At 39.0% G+C, this 18,798-nt stretch overlaps 1 protein-coding gene across 1 annotated transcript in view; it reads left to right on the top strand.

The window, feature by feature from the left end:
- npr2 (natriuretic peptide receptor 2) overlaps positions 1 to 18,798 on the top strand; it is a 71,031-nt gene that overhangs the window by 15,724 nt on the left and 36,509 nt on the right. Inside the window, exons 3-7 of the mRNA XM_034096166.1 lie at positions 1,773 to 1,886; positions 2,266 to 2,401; positions 3,510 to 3,604; positions 11,954 to 12,089; positions 14,351 to 14,435. Of these exons, the coding sequence (XP_033952057.1) occupies positions 1,773 to 1,886; positions 2,266 to 2,401; positions 3,510 to 3,604; positions 11,954 to 12,089; positions 14,351 to 14,435 (566 nt within the window). The remainder of the gene's footprint in view (positions 1 to 1,772; positions 1,887 to 2,265; positions 2,402 to 3,509; positions 3,605 to 11,953; positions 12,090 to 14,350; positions 14,436 to 18,798) is intronic.

The raw sequence follows: 18,798 nt of genomic DNA, 5'->3' as shown, positions 1-18,798 counted from the left end.
TATGTTATAGGCATAAAGCATTGCAATATTTACATTTTAAAGGCAAGGCAAGGCACGTTTATTTATTTATATAGCACCTTTCAGCACCAGGCAATTCAAGGTGCTTTACAAAAATGAAAGACGTTCAGACAAAGGCATCTAAAAACAGTAAAAGATAATAAAAGAAACATTAAAAGAAAAACAAAAAATGAAAGACATTAAGAAAATGGCATTTAAAATCAGTCATTAAAAAGAAAAGCTAATACAATAAACATTAAAAGATAAAAGTTACAGTGCAGTCTAAGATATGAATAGTTCAATTCTTTCGATTCTTGATTTTTAATGTATTCACAGAACCTCCCTTTGGAAATCCGAACATTTCCGTCCCGATTGTTAATTTAGACTGATTGTTTTCACCATGTTATGCTCGCATGACATCCACAATCGAACCCTCAGGAGGGTGTACTAGCCACACCCCGTGTTACCAAAACACAATTTGTCACCCGTCGGTGATGTGATACTTGTTCCTCAGTACAAATCACCCAAAAACTGATCGTAAACCCTGGCTACGATGGATATCCCAAATATCCTACTTTCGAGCAGTCCCTCTCATAAATGTCATGGAGTTTAATTACGTTTACATTTAAAACATTAAAAGAAAAAATACACGGATAAAAGTTACAGTGCAGTCTAAGATATGAATAGTTCAATTAAAAGCAGCGACAAAAAGAAAAGTCTTCAGCCTGGATTTAAAAGTAGTCAGAGTTGTAGCGGACCTGCAGGTTTCTGGGAGTTTGTTCCAGATATTTGGAGCATAATAACTGAACGCTGCTTTACCATGTACAGCACATATATCAACAGTTTCAAAGGTCATTCGAACACATATTTGGACTGAAATGTCTGGCAGAATGATGTACTTCTCCATCCAAAACTTCTACTCATATGGCGATTTGTTCCCATTTTACATATCAAAGGCTGACATGTTAATCTTTGCTGATCACATTACAAAGCACTGGTAGTTATATGGTCATTGACTACACGATGTCTTTATAAAATAATGAAAGGTTGTTGATTTTAGCTTTGGTTAGGCAGAGCATGCTTATATCTGTATTAGCATTGACCCTCAAGCAGAAACAATTAAATGCATTACTAACTGTCTTGTGTATGACTGGACTAGGATGTTACTGTATAATATCAGTCATGTTTTATGACTTTTCATTTCATTTTATGGTCACAATTATTTCTCGAAGTTCAATTGACAGCTTTAGTGGAAAGGAAACGGCAAACATCCATTTTGAGTCTTTCACAACGGCTAACTTAACTTAACTTAATCTTAGCTGACTTTTACTTATCTTGTAAAAATGTAGCTTTTTTTTTTACAGAGCACGTGTTTTCATTCACTGTCTGTTTCTGATAACAGATGAAGAGATATATGACAAAGTTGTTGGGGGGACGAAACGTAGCAGAGCAGACTAGCAGACTGCTAGCTTTGTTTTGACCGTTAGCTTAACAACCGTTAGCTTGTAGGCTTTTTAGCTACTTGTTCAGTTAACAATCGTAACACCAACCACAAACAACTAAAAGGTGTCACAAACAATGCCTTAAGTGTATAGATTGAGATTTGATCAATGAGTCAAAATATATATTTTGCCGATTTGATCATTTTTGACTGCTAAAACCAACATGATAACATGATTTTACAGTTTTTGTGTTTTACTGTTCGAGAATTGATCCCATATGGCATGATGTTGTAGTTCTTTTAAAATGTTTTTACCTCTGTGTGTCTCCTCCAGTCCGTTTTCGTCATTACGTATCGACCTCCTGATAATCCCGAGTACAAAGACTTCCAGAGAAAACTCCATGCCAGAGCTCAGAGGGATTTCGGTGTGCACTTGGAACCATCATTGGTAAATAACAGCCTATGAAAACAGTACGCGTTCTCAGCAGCATTCGAACCTCTTTAATCTTTTATTAGATGTGCAAAAAAAATCCCCACTGTGCCGTGTAATTGGGAGCTGTAATGATGTTGACACATTAACGTTAGCAAATAATACTTCCCCTTTTATTACGGCTTTGATCTCAACTCAGGGAGTTTCACAAAAGTACATTAGAAGGAATACATTTATGTGTGTACTTTTACGTGATCATCTTTTTATACAAGCAGCTCTTTGAATGTTGGCTGAAGGATAGGAAATTCCTCCATTAAAAGTGTAATTTTGTATTCCATCATTAGGTCTTAAATCATTGTTGCTGCTGGTAATCATAATGATGTTTCCCTGTTTGCAGAAGGACTACATCGCCGGCAGCTTTTATGATGGATTTGTTCTTTACGCGATGGCCTTGGAGGAAACACTGGCAGACGGCGGGGAGCAGAACGATGGGATCAACATTACCATGAGGACGCAGAACCGCAGATTCTGGGGTGAGCAAATGTGGTGTAACATGTTATATGTTGACACACTTATTATTGTATTATGTGTTACGGTTGTCTGTCCCATTCTCGATATCTCAGGAACATGACGAGGGATATCTTTAGATTTGGCACAAACATTTCAATAATAATATATAAAGTTAAGCTCAAAGTGCTTTACAAAATGACACATCACAAGTTAAAAACATCAAGATATTCCCCTAAGATTATTTGTTAATAACTTTAAAAAGGTACATGCAGCGAAATATAACATTTTGACATAAGGAGGTAAAATGTATGATAATAAAAATATTATCATACAGCTTGTTTTGATCATCATCATGATGGGAAATAAACCAAGAGTATACAGTCGATGTTGAGAAATAACAATAGAAACTTTAACCGATTGTGGATGTTTTGACAATGTAACGATAAAGATGGAAAATAACTTTCAAATATCTAATACCAGCTGAAAAAGTATATTTTTTCATCTTAGAAATCACAGCCCATCTTATTGTTAAGCTTTACTTGATTGATCAGCAGTATAAAACTATAAAGGGATAATGCTGGAATTCATGCTTCTTCTGTAGATGGATAAAGCTCAATAAGAAACTGTGGTGTAATAAAAATGCAAATAAGTCAATGTTATGAGCCAAACTGCTCTGTGGATGGTACAGTTTTAAGCCCACATTGGAAGTTAGCATTGCCCTGGCTCCTTCAGCTGTTTCGTTCATCAAGATAATCTTCACCGTTAGAAGCATTAAGGCAGTAGTAAAAAGCCATAAACTAGCTAGACCACTAGCACATTACTTCTTGTCCCTACCACAAAGCTAAGGGGTAGACTAGTTTTTCGCAATAACGACGACTAACATAATTTATTCATTCACTTCCTTTAGCAGCTTCCTTTTCAATGAAATCTAAAAGCTTCCAATTTACGACGATGTATATTAACGACTTAATTTATGTCGTAATACAAACTTTAAAATCTCCACATTCATTATTTCACGCACAAAACCCATTGACTTCAAGGCAATACAATACTCAATACAAGAATATCAGTTTGTATTAGAAACATATACGTCTCACACCCGTAATGTTTATATATGATATGTGTTTTTAGGAGTGACGGGACTTGTTACCACAGACCAAAAAAATGCCAGGGATATAGACGTCAACCTGTGGGCGATGACCAATCAGGAGACGGGAGAGTACGGGGTAAGTTGAGCTTTCACGGTTATTGTTCGATAATATGATCTGTGTTTAATGTGTCTGACAGATTTTAATATATGGGATAGTAGACGCTGAATTTTGGATGTTGACTATCCTTGCAAAACCTTTTGTCAACTATCCCATTAAGCAGGGGTAGGCAAGTAAGTTTGGCCGTGGGCCAATTTTTTGCTGAGCCAGAAGATGGCGGGCCAGAACATAATCAAAGCCTAATTCAAGGAATTGATTTTGGTAAGAGGGCGCAGCGCCCCTGTTCCCCGGTTCAGAAAAAACTCTGATATCGCTGATGACCCTCCCCATCAACACTCTGATGCGCAGTCAGATCCGCTGATTGGTTCACTGATGATATAGGAGTCCAATCCAGAGCCTCTGGCTAGACCCGCCCAAAGGGGGGCTTGTCCTCTCTCGCCCCATTTCAGTCCCAAAGCCAGGGCTATTATCTGTATTTTAACAGACTTATCTTTTACATTTTGGTGTATTTATTGTTCTCTTCAAAGTAAATTTTTCTCTGAAATGTTAGGGAGGATGGTCTCCCTTTCCTCAATGGACGAGCCTCCACTGAGTAAAGTAGAGTTATTAACTAGGTAGCAGTGTTATTTAACATTTTATTCTGATAAGTATTGTCAAGTTCTCTGGGTTTTTGGCATTTATTTGAGTGTTTGCCCATTTGCGAGGCTTGAGGGGCAACAGAGGACGCATGGACAACTGGAATCCTTTTTCCTTTTCTTTATTTCAACTTTTCAAGGACACATTAGGATTCTTTCAGGTTGAAAACCTTTAAAAAATATTAAAGGACAAAATAAATCAATTACAGCATGTTTTGCTTTGCAATTTAATATATTAGAACCTAAATTAATCAGTAACCAAGTATTTTACTCAAACTCAATGTATTTAATACTTAAATAAGTACTTGAATTGATCTGGTTCCCCCCAACCACACATTTGCCATATTTGACCCGCTCTATCGAAATCAGTCGGAAATAGCAAAGGCTCATTTCAAAATAAACGTGGATTTGCGTAAAAAACGAGTTTTTCGGGTGTTTTGTTTGATTTAAAATGATTCCACAAACAACAAACAACATAATTATTACATTCAAACAAACTACTTGTAGTAGATGAAGTACATTATTCAAAAGTTTACATTAACTTTGGATAATAACACGGGAGAAACGGATCCTCTCTTTTCCCCTCTCCCTCTCTCTCGTCAGTTTCTCATGCAGCGCGCTCAACAGTCGGCGGGGCTTCAGGTGATTATGCAGCAGCTGATCTGATCTCTCTCGGTCCGGTTATACTTCACTCGCGTTTATGTCCATATCGATCAGATCCAGCTCTCCTGATCGGCCTTTATAGAGAGCACCGATCAAACTATTAAGAGTGAATATCGGCCGATAATGACCGGCGGCCGATCGATCGGAGCATCCCTAATTAGACATTTTGAGCAACAGGTTTTGAATTTACCGGTTTTTAATGAATACCGGCTAACATAAACCCTGATGTGCTACTCTCGGTCCTATGTTGTACAAATAAAAAAAATAAAAAATCTCAAAATAATATTTTATTTTTGATTCTCAAAATTACGGGCCAAATATTATTGCTGGCGGGCCAACAATGGCCCGCGGGCCGCCTGTTGCCGACCCATGCCATAAAGGAACTCTTTAAAGGTCTCCTATTATACTGTTTTTCATCAATATATTACAGGTCTCAGATATATACAAAACATGTCTCTGAAGTGTTTGGCTTGAAACACCAAACAGATCATTGCAGCATTACCCATAATCCTCTCTGTTTCAAAAGTGTTGATTCTCTGTTTGTTACTTTAGATGAAAATAAGGAGCCCCTCCCCACGCCCCTCTGAGAGACATTTGGTTACAAAGAACTCAATGGTGCTCGAGGAGGAGATTCAGGTGATAAGGTGGGGGGGAGTTACCTTGGTTGCTGATTGGCTAATGGTTAAACAAGCCAACAAATCGTTATGACATCATGAAGTGGCCAAAATCTGATCAGCTCATTTTCAGACAGGTTTTTATATAAATGGATCAGGACAAAAAGAGAGAGAATATTATTTCCAGAAGCTTTCAGAGTCTCTTTCCACAGAGGGGACACATGTTGATGTATAAAAGACAGGAAAAAGTGGATTTTGCAGAATAGGTGACCTTTAATACAGTCATTTTCAGTCTCCGTATGTAAAGCTGTGGTCACAAATACTAACGATATTAATGGAACATAAAGCAAGGTTCCTTAACCTCATGTGTCCCTTTAAACTCCAATCAGACTTTCAAACTCTAAATTGTTTTCATTCTAATGGAGCAGTGTAAAACCTTAGCCTTCTCGTTTCTTCGATAGGGATTTTACTATCTGGGACATATTCTGGGGTAATGATAAGATGCATAAAACCTCAAATTTCCCTTCCAGTCGGATGAACATATTTGTGCATGTTGCGCTGTGCAAACACTGCTGTGAACTGCTCCAGTGTGTGTCTGAGGGTGGGAGAAGTGCTCAATTTGACTTCAGTTAGAATTTCATAGAGGCCCTCAGAGGCTGTCGTCAGGACTTCCTGCTCTCATTTATCCTCTGCTTTTAATTGGTTCATTTATACGGCCGAGTAGCCAGCAGATGGGTTGGAAACATCCCAGGTTGACTTCAGCTACAGGATCTCAGACTGCTATTAAAACAAGATATCAATATCAAAATGACTGATTCATATAAATTGACAGCTGATTATAAACATGTTGTGTATCTATTGTCATCTACCATGTTAGTACATTTGTAATAATCTGTCAAATGATAACTACGCTGACTGTATATGCAAACATTCAAGACAAGGATGTATATCTTACATTTCTGTTCATCTGGCATTGCTATAAATAGCTGAAACTGAAAAAAGGCTAGAAGCATGTCTTTACATAATAAATGACATGATTAGCACATTTGGGATTGTTCCTGAGTGGATGTGGAGCTGTTAGCTCAATTTAATTTATAAAATAAATATAGGAACCCCCCTGTCAGACTCCAGATTTATTTCCACATTTGGCTGCTGAGCCATGATCCCATAACCATATTTGAATGCTTATTTTAAAGTATCACATTAGAAAAGCTGTATAAAAATTGGATAAAACCTTGTCAATTGCTTAAAACCTGTTAAGCCCGAGAGACCCCGGTACCGGGGCCCTCCTGCAACATCTTGCAGGAAACAGTGTCTGAGGGCCTGTTCATTTAATAAACTATGAATGTTTTATATCCATCTAACGGGAAGAAACTCATCTAACTGATCATTTTAATTTTTTTTCAAAAAAAACCCCACAATGCTAACGCTAAGCCTCTGAATTAGCAACGAGCGGAAAATGCTAACAGATGACTGCACCGAAATTCACTCACAAAACCTTATTATTTATCTTTGCTGCAGAGATGTTCACAAGTCTTTTTTTGCAAGTCCAAGTCAAGTCTCAAGTCTTTGGTCACGAGTCCAAGTCAAGTCTCAAGTCTTTGTGGGGTGAGACTTGATCAAGTCTCAAGTCTTTGGTCACGAGTCCAAGTCAAGTCTCAAGTCTCTAAAAAATAAAAGTCTCATGTCTCTTCTGGTTGTAATAAGCCTTCTATTGTCTGCTGCTATCCAGTCTGTTACGAATACTGCACAGCTATATCTAAGAGATTCAAAGCATTTACTGTGTTATTATCACTCCTATATCTATTAGCATACAGTATCAGTACTGATTAGTTGTTTGTTATATGATCACTTTAAACAGGCTATTGCAATGCACTATGAGGAACAACATTACACTTTAGCTAAATGCAAACAACTTATAAGCAAAACACTTCAGAATCAGAAATCAGTATCACAAATACTTTATTAATCCCCCGCAGGGAAACTGTTAAAAGTACTTAAAAGCGGGTAATGATTAACGTTACCGACCTTTTTTATGTCATGTCAAGAGTTGGATGTCAACGCCACTCAACTCAAACAAGTGTGACAAGCAATTCACTAATCTTTTCAAATATTCAGTTACAAAGCTAGTAGCAAGCGAAGTTAACATTACATAGCTGATGCTGAGCTAAACATGTAACCGTCCATATGCTCTCCGGGTGAGTTTTCAAGTGCCTGATGAAATTCGACGTTGTTGCGCCAGCATCCTTGATTTTGATATTGCAGACTTTGCAGTGTGCGCTCCTTTTGTTGGTGCCGCCGGCGTTTTGTTCGAAGTTGTTGTAGTTGAACCTAATTACAAGCGGTACAGCCGCAGGTGTGCCGCCGGTCGCTATTGTGTTACTACGAGGTCGTAACAGAGGCGCGCACGTCTGCGTAATGAGCCCGGCTAAAATAACTGGATGGCCTACCTGCCTGTCAGCCTTCCATCTGGGCACAAACTTATCTCGTGCCCTCATTGGTCATGTGCGCGTTCGTGTGTGTTGGAGGAGGCGGGCGCTATAAGGAAGTAGCAGCCTCTAGCAGATTATCTCCGGTTGTGTATTTTCAAATTCTAGCGATCTCGAGCCAGTTTCTCTCAAATGTACCTACCCCACCTTTAATACGCCAAAAATAGAAAACACAATGATTGTTCACGAGTCCCAACACACGAGTCCAAGTCGAGTCTGAAGTCTTTTGGTCACGAGTCCAAGTCAAGTCTGAAGTGTCTGTGTGTGCGACTTAAGTGCGACTCGAGTCCGAGTCGCAGACTCGAGTCCCCATCTCTGCTTTGCTGCACATCCAACCCATCGTTTCACATCATGAGGTGACACAGAATCGAGGGGTACCCTCATTATCACTCATTTATACGAACTCTCGGAGATAATAAAAAAAACAGACATCAAAACATATGGCGCTAGGTAGCTAAAAACGCTAACATGGCTCACCTGTGTCGTAGTCTGGTCAAAACTGGTCTTCAATGGCATTAAAACGATAAAAACGCTGCTGAAGTTAATCCATAGGTTAATCCAATGTGTCTGTGTCCCTTTGAAATGATTTCTGATAATCCATGAGCAATAAACCTGCTTTTCGGTTTTCAGATGTCAGAGCGAGAGATAGGTTCACTCTCATGCAAAAGTGTGGGCGCGAAGCCCCCACCTTTTTGTTTTACCGTGTGAGTGGGGAGATTCCCCTTCGATTCTATTGGCTCTATCGGTCAGAAAGAGATGTCAATCACCAAAATCGACCAATGGGTTCCAGAAAAACGGTAAAACCCCCATTTCCACCCAAATCACCCCAGAGGTGGAGTTTATTTTGCTAAACCTCTCTAAAAAGGTCAAATGTCACTTGTTTTGCATCAATCTTGATACAAGGTACTTATTATATGTTGTACTTTGGATTCCTAAAGCTTTTAGTCTACCTTACCATCATCCAAGGGTAGTTTTCACTATAAGTAAAAATTTATTTTTGGACTGACACTATAATTTACAGTTTTTTACTATGTTCAATCTGAATTTTCTTTAAAATAAAAAACATCTATATTGTTCTGACTATTCTACATCCAACTCACAGGTTTATCATTACTTTGAGAAAAAAGATGATTAATGTAATCCTTTTAGAAGGGAAGATATGGTCATTTGTTCTGGGAATGTCATTTTCGAGCCTGAGACCTGAAAAAAAGGCTCAGGGCTAAACCAACGTTTTTACGCTGAATTGACTGACTTTTGTCTTTGTCAAATAGTTGGTCCATATGTGATAAAGAAACAGCCTTGTCGAATAATTTCTGATATAGAAAACATTTGAACTGATCAGATGTTTCTACTGTCAGGGTCTGTTAGGGTATACTGGTAGGGATTTGGATTTGTCTCCAGAAAGCATCAAACCTGAAGACCTATCTCCATTTCTTGCTTCTTGTTCGCAACTTCTACTTTGTATGCTGCGTTAACTGTCAGATTAAAGATGTGGACAGTATAACCCAAACTAATTCGTATTTCTTTTTTTCAACATTTCAAAAGTTCACTTAAATTCGCTCGACAATTAAACTGAAACACATCTACAGTAAAGTGTATATTCCCTTTTTTCTACATATATTTCTATGTTTTGTATACCTTTATGTATGCTGTTGATGTACCGCTATTATATTTTTTAAGCTGCAAAAGAAAACATGTCTCTCTCAGCCCACAGACCCTGAGGCAATAGTGGTTTTGAGAGTGAGCTCAAGCAATAGGTGATCGCAGTGCAGTAAACAGAGCCCCCTAACTGACATGCTGCAGCTATTTCAGACAGGCCTCCCTCTTCCCATCACTCAACACATTCTGCATTGTTTTGATGACCCTCTGTCGGGGTGATGCCCTTCAGGGTTTCAGCAGGGATGACACAACATGCTGGGAGCAGGGGAGGAAAACATAAAAACTCCTCAGGTTGCTTAGAAACACAGGAGTCGAGTTTCACAGCAGGACGGCAGATGCTGCTCATGAGGCTGTAACGTCAACAGCACCCACGCGCACGCGCACACACACACACACACACACACACACACACACACACACACAGGGCCGGCACTTGGCATAAGCAGTATAGGCGAATGCTAAGGGCGCATCAATCAATGGGGGGCGCCGAAAATTGAAAAAAGAAAAGAAAAAGAAAGTTAGAATTTAAAAACTTTTTTTTCCCACAATTTCCCGATTTTGGATCAACAAAGTACATCTTATTATCTTATACTAACATAACTACGCCTATATTGCATACAGCGTCCATAAACTATGGCGCACCCCCCCCCAAATCAAGTTGAACTGCCCCAGCCCCAGTAAAAACCAGAGGTTTATGTGAAATAGTTCTTTTTTTTAAATAATGGTTTTAGTGTGCAATTATAGGTTTTAATTTTGTATTTGTGTTAATTTAAATAAATCAAACTCCCAAAAAACGTATACAGCTTTTATTAACATTGGAATGTACTGTGGCACTAAAGGCATATGATCATTATAGTTATCAAAAAACAAGAGAATAGATTTCCATCTATTCTCTTATAGTATAAAATACTATATGACAGTAAAACAAGTTGTTATTAATAAACAAGAATACAGTTTAAAAGGGTAGTGATTTGTAAAATATCCATAAAGAAAAAGAAACTCTGCTTACAGTTCTGTTTCATATGGGGGAGCATGCCCTCGGACCCCCCAAGAGGAGGTTAGGTCCACCCCCCACTTAAATCATGTTCAAATGGATAGGATACTAAATACATTTGCACACATCTTGTGTCCATATCGTTCTGTTTTGATGTTCATGCCACAACCGTGCGTGCATAGTGCATAGTGCATAGTGAGTGTCTGCATTTGGGGGGGGGGGGGGACACCAGCTAAAATCTTGCCAAGGGCAGCAAATTGGCCTGCACACACACACACACACACACACACACACACACACACACACACACACACACACACACACACACACACACACACACACACACACACACACACACACACACACACACACACACACACACACACACACACACACACACACACACACACACACACACACACACACACACACACACACACACACACACACACACACACACACACACACACACACACACACACACACACACACACAGCTATTCAGGATGTTTTGAAAACTCTGCTTGTGTTGATGTATGCAGGGGCATGACGGAGACCCGGTAGACATCTTTCCTCACTTACTTATTGGATTATACTGACATGCTATCTCAAATTAGCTTTTCTAATATCACTATTAATTATTCATATAACTTATTTAATCTCAGTAAAAGCTAAATTACATTGATGTTTCTTAAATACTCCTACATTTTAGGAAATACTCGTCCCAGGAGCAACCAGTGGATGCTCTGGTTATAACATGGTTTTAGAACATTTGGAAACGTATTGCTTATACGTGTTTGAGAGAAACATCTTGAGGCCCTATTCTGCTCATTTTCAGGTTTATATGTGTATTGTGTGCCTCAACTGTGACATGTTTACATGCTATAACGTTCAGAAAGTGCTTTATTTTTCTCATACAGTCTGTCTTTTCACTCAGAGCGAACTTTGTAGAGTATTTACATGTACAACGACTTATATAACACACTATAGGAAAGGAAAAAAAATCCAAATCTGTTATTGATGTGTCCACCGTTCATGTCCAGTGTGAAGCCATAAGTCAATATTAACTCATACTAACTAACTATGTTTCAATACTCTGACCATAATCCAGGTGAAAATAGTTTTCAGAGGATTCAGTTTAGGAAAACATTTCAGGAGACAGGGTTTCATATTATTTATTTTGTTAGCTTGTGGAACAGCGGCTTGCCTGGAAGTGACATCTGTAATCACTCGGTTGCACAACAAATGATAAACATTGTCATCAAGTTGGTCTTGTTCCTCCATTTAAACGAGTGTTTCCCTCTGTGTTTGCAGATTGTGGCATACTACAATGGAACCAACAAAGACATCATTTGGTCCCAGACAGAGAAGATCCACTGGCCCAACGGGGGTCCACCACTCGATAACCCCCCCTGCGTGTTCTCCACAGACGACCCCTCCTGCAATGATGGTATGACCGCTCGGACTCATCCATCATACAACCCACTAAACCTGCTACGGATGACTATACCTGCTTCTGAAGTTTCCTAGAAACATCCACTAAAGGTTGACTAATGGACACACTGATTTTAGGAGATTGCATGAAGTCATTATCCCACTCTTAATGACTTCTGGAAGTATATTACAATGCACTGATGCTTTGTTTATATTATCGCTGTCACCTCTTCGGGGCCTGGATTATTACCATTGACGCTGTGGTGATAAATGTGTTGTTTTCATTCAAATCCACCCCAACTCTGTCTCTCAGCGTAGTGACAGATCAAAAGTAGAGTGTAATATTTGGTCGAATAACAAGCAGTGCTAGAATCAGTCTTTGTCGCATGGACAGAGTGACAGTTTCTCAGGGAAAATGTCACGGATGATGAACTGAGGAGGGAAACCACTGCAATTATAAAATGTATTTTGGTGTGAAGGAGGGATAATTAGTGGAGGAGATATAAATCTAACTCTGTCACAAATCCTGAGCCATCCGCAGATAATCTGCTGAGTTGAGAGCCTGGATGTCGCCTTCTCTAGTGCCGCTTTCTGCACCAGCGGCAAGACGTGATCAGAAATATGAGGGAAAAGATTGGCGATTAACAGTTTTAAATGACGTACACATACGGTAGCACAATGATAGTGGTGTCTCATCTATAGAGTACGGAAACAGGAAGGACCAGTATACCATACACAGATCCACTCTAATGTTTGTTCCCTGACATTTCTTGAAGGGTTGATCATTAATTATAAATATCATTCTGGCCCAGATTATAAATCAGGTCCCCCTCTCCGACACTTTAAAGGGGCTCTATTATGTCTGTAGGGGGTTGGACTTTGAACCGAAGGGTCGCCGGTTCATGTCCCGATCGGACCAACAAATACAGAGTGTGGACTGGTACTGGAGAGGAGCCAGTTCACCAGTGCCCTTGAGCGAGGCACCGAACCCCCAACGGCTCCCTTGTGCCGGCTAGACTGGCTGCCTCACCGCTCTGGACCTCTCAACTGCATGTGTGCATATACTGTAACTGTGTGTATTTGTATATATATAACAAAAATGCATGTGCATGTTGTGCACAAACATAACTGTGTGTAGTTGTATGTACCTGTATAAGAAGCATGTGCATGTATTCTGCAGGTTCATATTTGTATGTTGTGACACTCCTGTGACATGTTTACATGCTTTCAGTCTGCTCTGATTGGTTAGATGGCCGGCTCTGTTGTGATGAACCGCTTAGAGATGTCCCGCCCTTTAGCCTGTCACGTACAATGTGTTGGAGCGTTAGCCAATACAAGCTTGAGTGTTACTGATGTCACTGTTATGCAAGTAAACAAAGGAGTCCAATGGAGTGTGTTTTCAGGGGGGGAGTGTGTGGGTGAACTTTGGGATTTCAGCCTCTGAAGACCGTATACATGCACTAAAACCTATATTACACACTAAAGAGAAAAACACAATTTTTCCCACGCTTCATCAGTGATGAACCCGGTGTTTTGGCTTGATTTTCCATTATGTCCCGTATTGAGACAAGTCCAGCTAACCCCCGTCCTTTCCTTGTGTTTCTCTCTTCCTATCATCAGGGCTATTCTCTCTGTAAAACAATCGGTGGAGAATTACAGAACATTGTAGGAGCGTATAGTCTGCAGAGGAATGGCTGACAGTGTGTCAGTTCTTGCCAGACTGACAGTATTTTTGTTATCGTCGCTAAGCTAGGCTAAACATGTCCTGACTCCAGCTGTGTAAATACTGCAGTTGATATTAGAGCTGTCACAATATCAGCTTTTTCACAATGTATGAAAGTGGCCCAAATAAGTCACAATAACATCCATAAAATATCATACACTATCATTCAAATTCATCTTTATTTATTGTGCGATTTTGACCCTTTAAGCATAATGTTGAGGTATTTTCTTTGTAATTCAGGCCAGCAAGAACACTTTCAAACATATTTTGTCATAAATTATAATCCCCTGATAATGAGTGTCATCCTATCCTGTGATTTACAGCACGTGCTATAACTAGTCTTCATTAGGGCTGTAAATATATATCAGGAATGTCAGAGCTGTGTAATTGTGTGAAGTTGTTCCCGGTTGTTGTGGTTGACAGATTGCAGCTGCACTTCAGGAAATCGCAGCTGTTTTTTTTTTTACAGCACAGTGCTTTTTTTCCGTGTGGACATCTGTTGAACATATGAGAGACAACTGAGTGAGGAATCCTTCTTCCTCTCCTGTTTCCAGGTCATCTGCCAGTTCTGGGTATCGTAGCTGTGGGATCCGGTTTAGCGCTCATCATCTTTGGAATCTCCAGTTTCCTGATTTACAGGTGAGTTTGATCAAATCGCGCCGACGCAGAAAAGCAGGGATTTATCTTTTCCATCTCATTGAGAGAGAGAGAGAGAGAGAGAGAGAGAGAGAGAGAGAGAGAGAGAGAGAGAGAGGGGGAAGGGGGTGAGAGAGAGAGAGAGAAATAAAAAAAACACGGGATTTAGCGGTCGTGCTATAGGTGCTAGTGTGGTATTTACACAATTGTTGCTTGGGCAACGGCTCAGCAGGTGACGGCTGTAAAGCAGCGCTGAAGTGTGTTCAGGCTGCCAGCTGAGCTCATATGAGGCCAAAACAAGCCTCACTGCTATTCACACTTAATGAGCATTACACTGTGTTCATTAAGTGTGTTTTCTTTGCGCTGGATTACAGCTAAACAACACCTATTTTAATACGCACTGCTGATTTCATATATAAAAACTTGTGAAGGTGTTTTTTGTGCTTCTTGCAAATGATCACACGGTTGTTTGTGTATGTGTTAATAGCTTAAATAAATCCTATTAGAAGAAAGCAAAGTGGTTTGGCTCTTACCGAGGTTCAAGTTCTGACATCGGAAAACTTATATTTATTGCGCCTTAAAAGCCACATTTTAATTATCGAATACATCTCCATGAGAAAGTGCTTCCAATGCAAAGCACTTTTTAGCAGTTTCATTTTCTTTTTGGAAAAGAGTTTCACCTCATCCAATATGTAGGTCTAAACATAGACAGCAACCTGTGCTCTTAAGATTTCAAAGTAATCAGCTACTTGGTTAAGAAAAAGATCATGGTTTGGGATCAAAATAAGTAGACTTGTTACACACATAAATTAAGTATGTTGTGTATGTGAACGTAAATTAGGGACATTACGTACATGGTGTCATTACAGTATGTTAGGTACGTGGTAAAATATATTACTTCCTGGCTAGGTTAAGGCAAAAAAAAAGACTCAGATTAAGATAAATACACTTGTTACGCAACTTAAGTTACATACGTTCACTTAATAAATTACGTTGGTGACGTAAGGGGAGTCTTTTATGTTAGGTAATTTACGTACATTACTTAAAATAAGTCAACTTTTGGTATCACTCAAGACACAAATAGTAGTTATTGGGTGAAGTCATGTTTTTATTCCATACCCTCCAATCTCAGCCCTATACTGACCTCCTCGATCTTTACAATAAGTCACCTGAGTAACATAGTTCGACGTTTACGGTAAGTGTTTGACCCGTTGGGAGCGATAATGCTCTGCTTGTAGCTTCAAGTCGAGAGATAATATTTTCACAAAAACTTGACTGGAATTTGCACTTATGACCTTATATCTCTGGAATGCTGCTAAAGCCCCGAAAACAAAGCATCTATGCTTAGAGAAATTGACATTGAGTCATAACATTGGGTTGTTTTGCAGTGTCGTCATTTTTTCAGGTTAGGACACAACATAGATGGCAATAACATCTTTAAAAGAGAATTATAGACTGTGTAATTACATGTATTCATAATGTTAAATGTTCTTTGCTGCTAATAATTGCCTGCATCTTTGCTAATTTGTTTAACTTTGTGTTCCATATTTGACTGTAAAAAAGTATTTAATTGAAATTGTTAAAATGTCCCAAGTGGCACAGTCTACATGTTTACTGCAATCCTTCTGAGCCTCAATTAATTTCACAAGAAGTTAATTATGCATGCTCTGAGCAATTAAACTGCTGGGAGGATTGCTAAATTATGGGTAATTTCATGGGTGGAATCTGCATGAAATTAAATAAATTAATGTTTCTAATTTCCCCTTCAAAGGTGTCTTTACATAGGCGGTTTATCATGTTCACGACTAATAAACATTTTTATGTAAGAGCTGATTTGTGTGTCTCTACACATCTCACACTAACAAATCGCCTCGGTAATCTGATCTGCATTTTCTAATACTGACTATTAACACAAACAAGTGTTAATCACCAGCCACTATCAATGGATTTTCATCAGAAGAATGGTGGAGGAGAGATGGAGGAGCAGCTACCTGCCTGAGGTAAATTCACTGAATCTGATTTTATCTCAATTGATATCAATTGACAACCAGATAATTAGACACACAGTCTGCTTTTTGTTCTGAAAACATTGACATGTACTCATCTGTTTTTTTGCAGATCACAGTTCAGCAAGTACAGCATGGTTTCCTTACTAGCTAGCTAGGTTTCCTGCACTCGGCCAGTAAGTTTTGTCAATCATACTTTTATTTTCTTCAAGCTCTATTTTCTCTTAAATCAGGGTGGCACCTTCCCTAATACTTAGTAAGGAGGTCATAATATTTTTGACTCATGGCTGAAGTTAAGTTTCTCCAGCTCTCCCCAGGTTGGCAAAAAAATGCATCTCAAAATGCATCAGACTGATGCTTTAAAATATGGAATATTCAAAATGTTCTTCCGGGGGAGCATGCCCCCGGACCCCCCTAGAGGGATAATATCCTTCTCACCTTTTTCACCCCTGACCCGTTTTCATGCCTGCCTCTAGCATAGACTGGTTGGTTGTAGGATGACATAACTTTCATCTTTCCTTCTCTGGTGTCAATTCCAGACTTCTCATGAATATTGTCAGAGATAATTACGTTTTTCACTTCCTTTGCTTATTCAGTTTGGGCAAAAACAAATATATCTTAGGCCCAAATTGCCTTACTACTCAAAAAAGTGCTGGAGGAATGAGTCAAATGGGTGAGCATTTTCGCACTTCCGGTTCCCTCTTCTCAACGTCAATTGTTGTTGTTTCGTAATAAATGATGTCAGTAAACACTATATATTGTGTTGGTTGCTTAGCTAAGTGGCGTAAAGTCAAACAGCCATGGTGCAGTTAGTTTACAGCCAGACATTACGCCCCACCTTTAGCTTTATGGTGCTAACAAAAACTACCACTGACCAAAATACAAGACCAAAAGACACCTTTAAAACAATCACATCCATAGGATTAAAAAAAAGGACATACAAACAAAACAATATAAAATCCTAGGCAGAAACACCAGCCTTTAGTGGTGGGTGCGTGAAGTCATGTGACCGTGGTGTCAGCTTATTACTTCTACCTATCATCTTGTTGTATTAGTATATATTAGTATCATGTCACAACATGAGGTTAATTCTGCAATAATCCAGAATTTGGCTGATCATTCCCATTGGCTATTTGGAAAAGAATGATCCTTAAAGTTCCTTAGTTTGCCTTTAAAACATTTCACATTGAGTTTTGGTGACTTATAGCAATACATATCTATTTCTGTCAACAGGGAAACTCTGTGATCCATTTTTGGTCCTGACCCATAGTTTTGTACTCTCTCCTTCTATATTTAGATCTAACATTGACATTCACGACCGTTTTATAAATGGAAAGTCATCCCTCACAGACCGGAAATGTTGATTTTGAGTCGACTTCTTGCCCAAATGGCCTTGAGACTGTAATAGTAATAGTAACCCTCCTGTTTTCACCAAAAAGCCCCAAAAAACATCATTAGTAGAAGTTACAAGCGTTTCTGTGACTCCTCTGTCTGATAGTAAAAGCTAACAAATCACTTCCTGTTTGTGCAGACACCAGTGGAGCTTTGCTGATGGACATGAGGCAGCAGAGATGTTTACAGCCGTCTCTAAGATCATCCGGCTGCTGAGAGGCCTCCATGTTCACTACTTGACTTATAAAAACACTTTGGAGTTTCTTCACTGTTCCTACTTATCCTCAATCCGCCGATACAGACGTTCTCAACCTTGGGAGTTGCAATTTATAAGAATTATGTTATATATGAATATTTTTATTGAAAATATATTATTGTTTCTATCTATTTTGTAATTGCTGCTGCTAAAAAACGTTTTTTATAAATATTTTATACTTTTTTATAAAGATTATATACATTCCTGATAGCTGTGGTGGTGGGAATATTATATTGCACAGGGCAGAAATAATTGAAAACCCTAAAATGTGTGTGGGGCAAATACTGGGAAATGATTGGTGTATTAACAGAAGTTGGTGGCTGGTTAAATAGTTTTGGTAAAATGTTGTGAATATACAATTAAAATAAAAAAAATGACCCGTATATTAAATTGACTGCTTCTTTGTATTTCTTTGTGGTACATTTTATAATTAAAATCACTTTTTTCTTAGAAACAAACATTACATCCTGGAGCATTCTTGTACGTGTCTACACGACAGAATAAAGCAGATTACTGCACTAATACGATATTTTTGCGACTAGTTAATTTGAATACAAAACAGGTGATTTAATCAACTCTAAGGATTTCTGATCCTTAAGGTTCAATATCGCCCCGCAGTCGATCTGACCTGTCGGACGGTCAGCAACCCTCGTGGTGTTGGAGTGTGTGTTGCAGTGTGAGGGGATGTTGGAGCGTGTTGTGCAGTGTGAGC

The sequence above is a fragment of the Pseudochaenichthys georgianus genome, chromosome 12 (genome assembly GCF_902827115.2).
Source record: "Pseudochaenichthys georgianus chromosome 12, fPseGeo1.2, whole genome shotgun sequence".
In the NCBI taxonomy this organism is placed as follows: Eukaryota; Metazoa; Chordata; class Actinopteri; order Perciformes; family Channichthyidae; genus Pseudochaenichthys; species Pseudochaenichthys georgianus.
The sequence above is the reverse complement of the archived record's forward strand: the minus strand, read 5'-3'. Positions and strand labels throughout refer to the sequence as shown.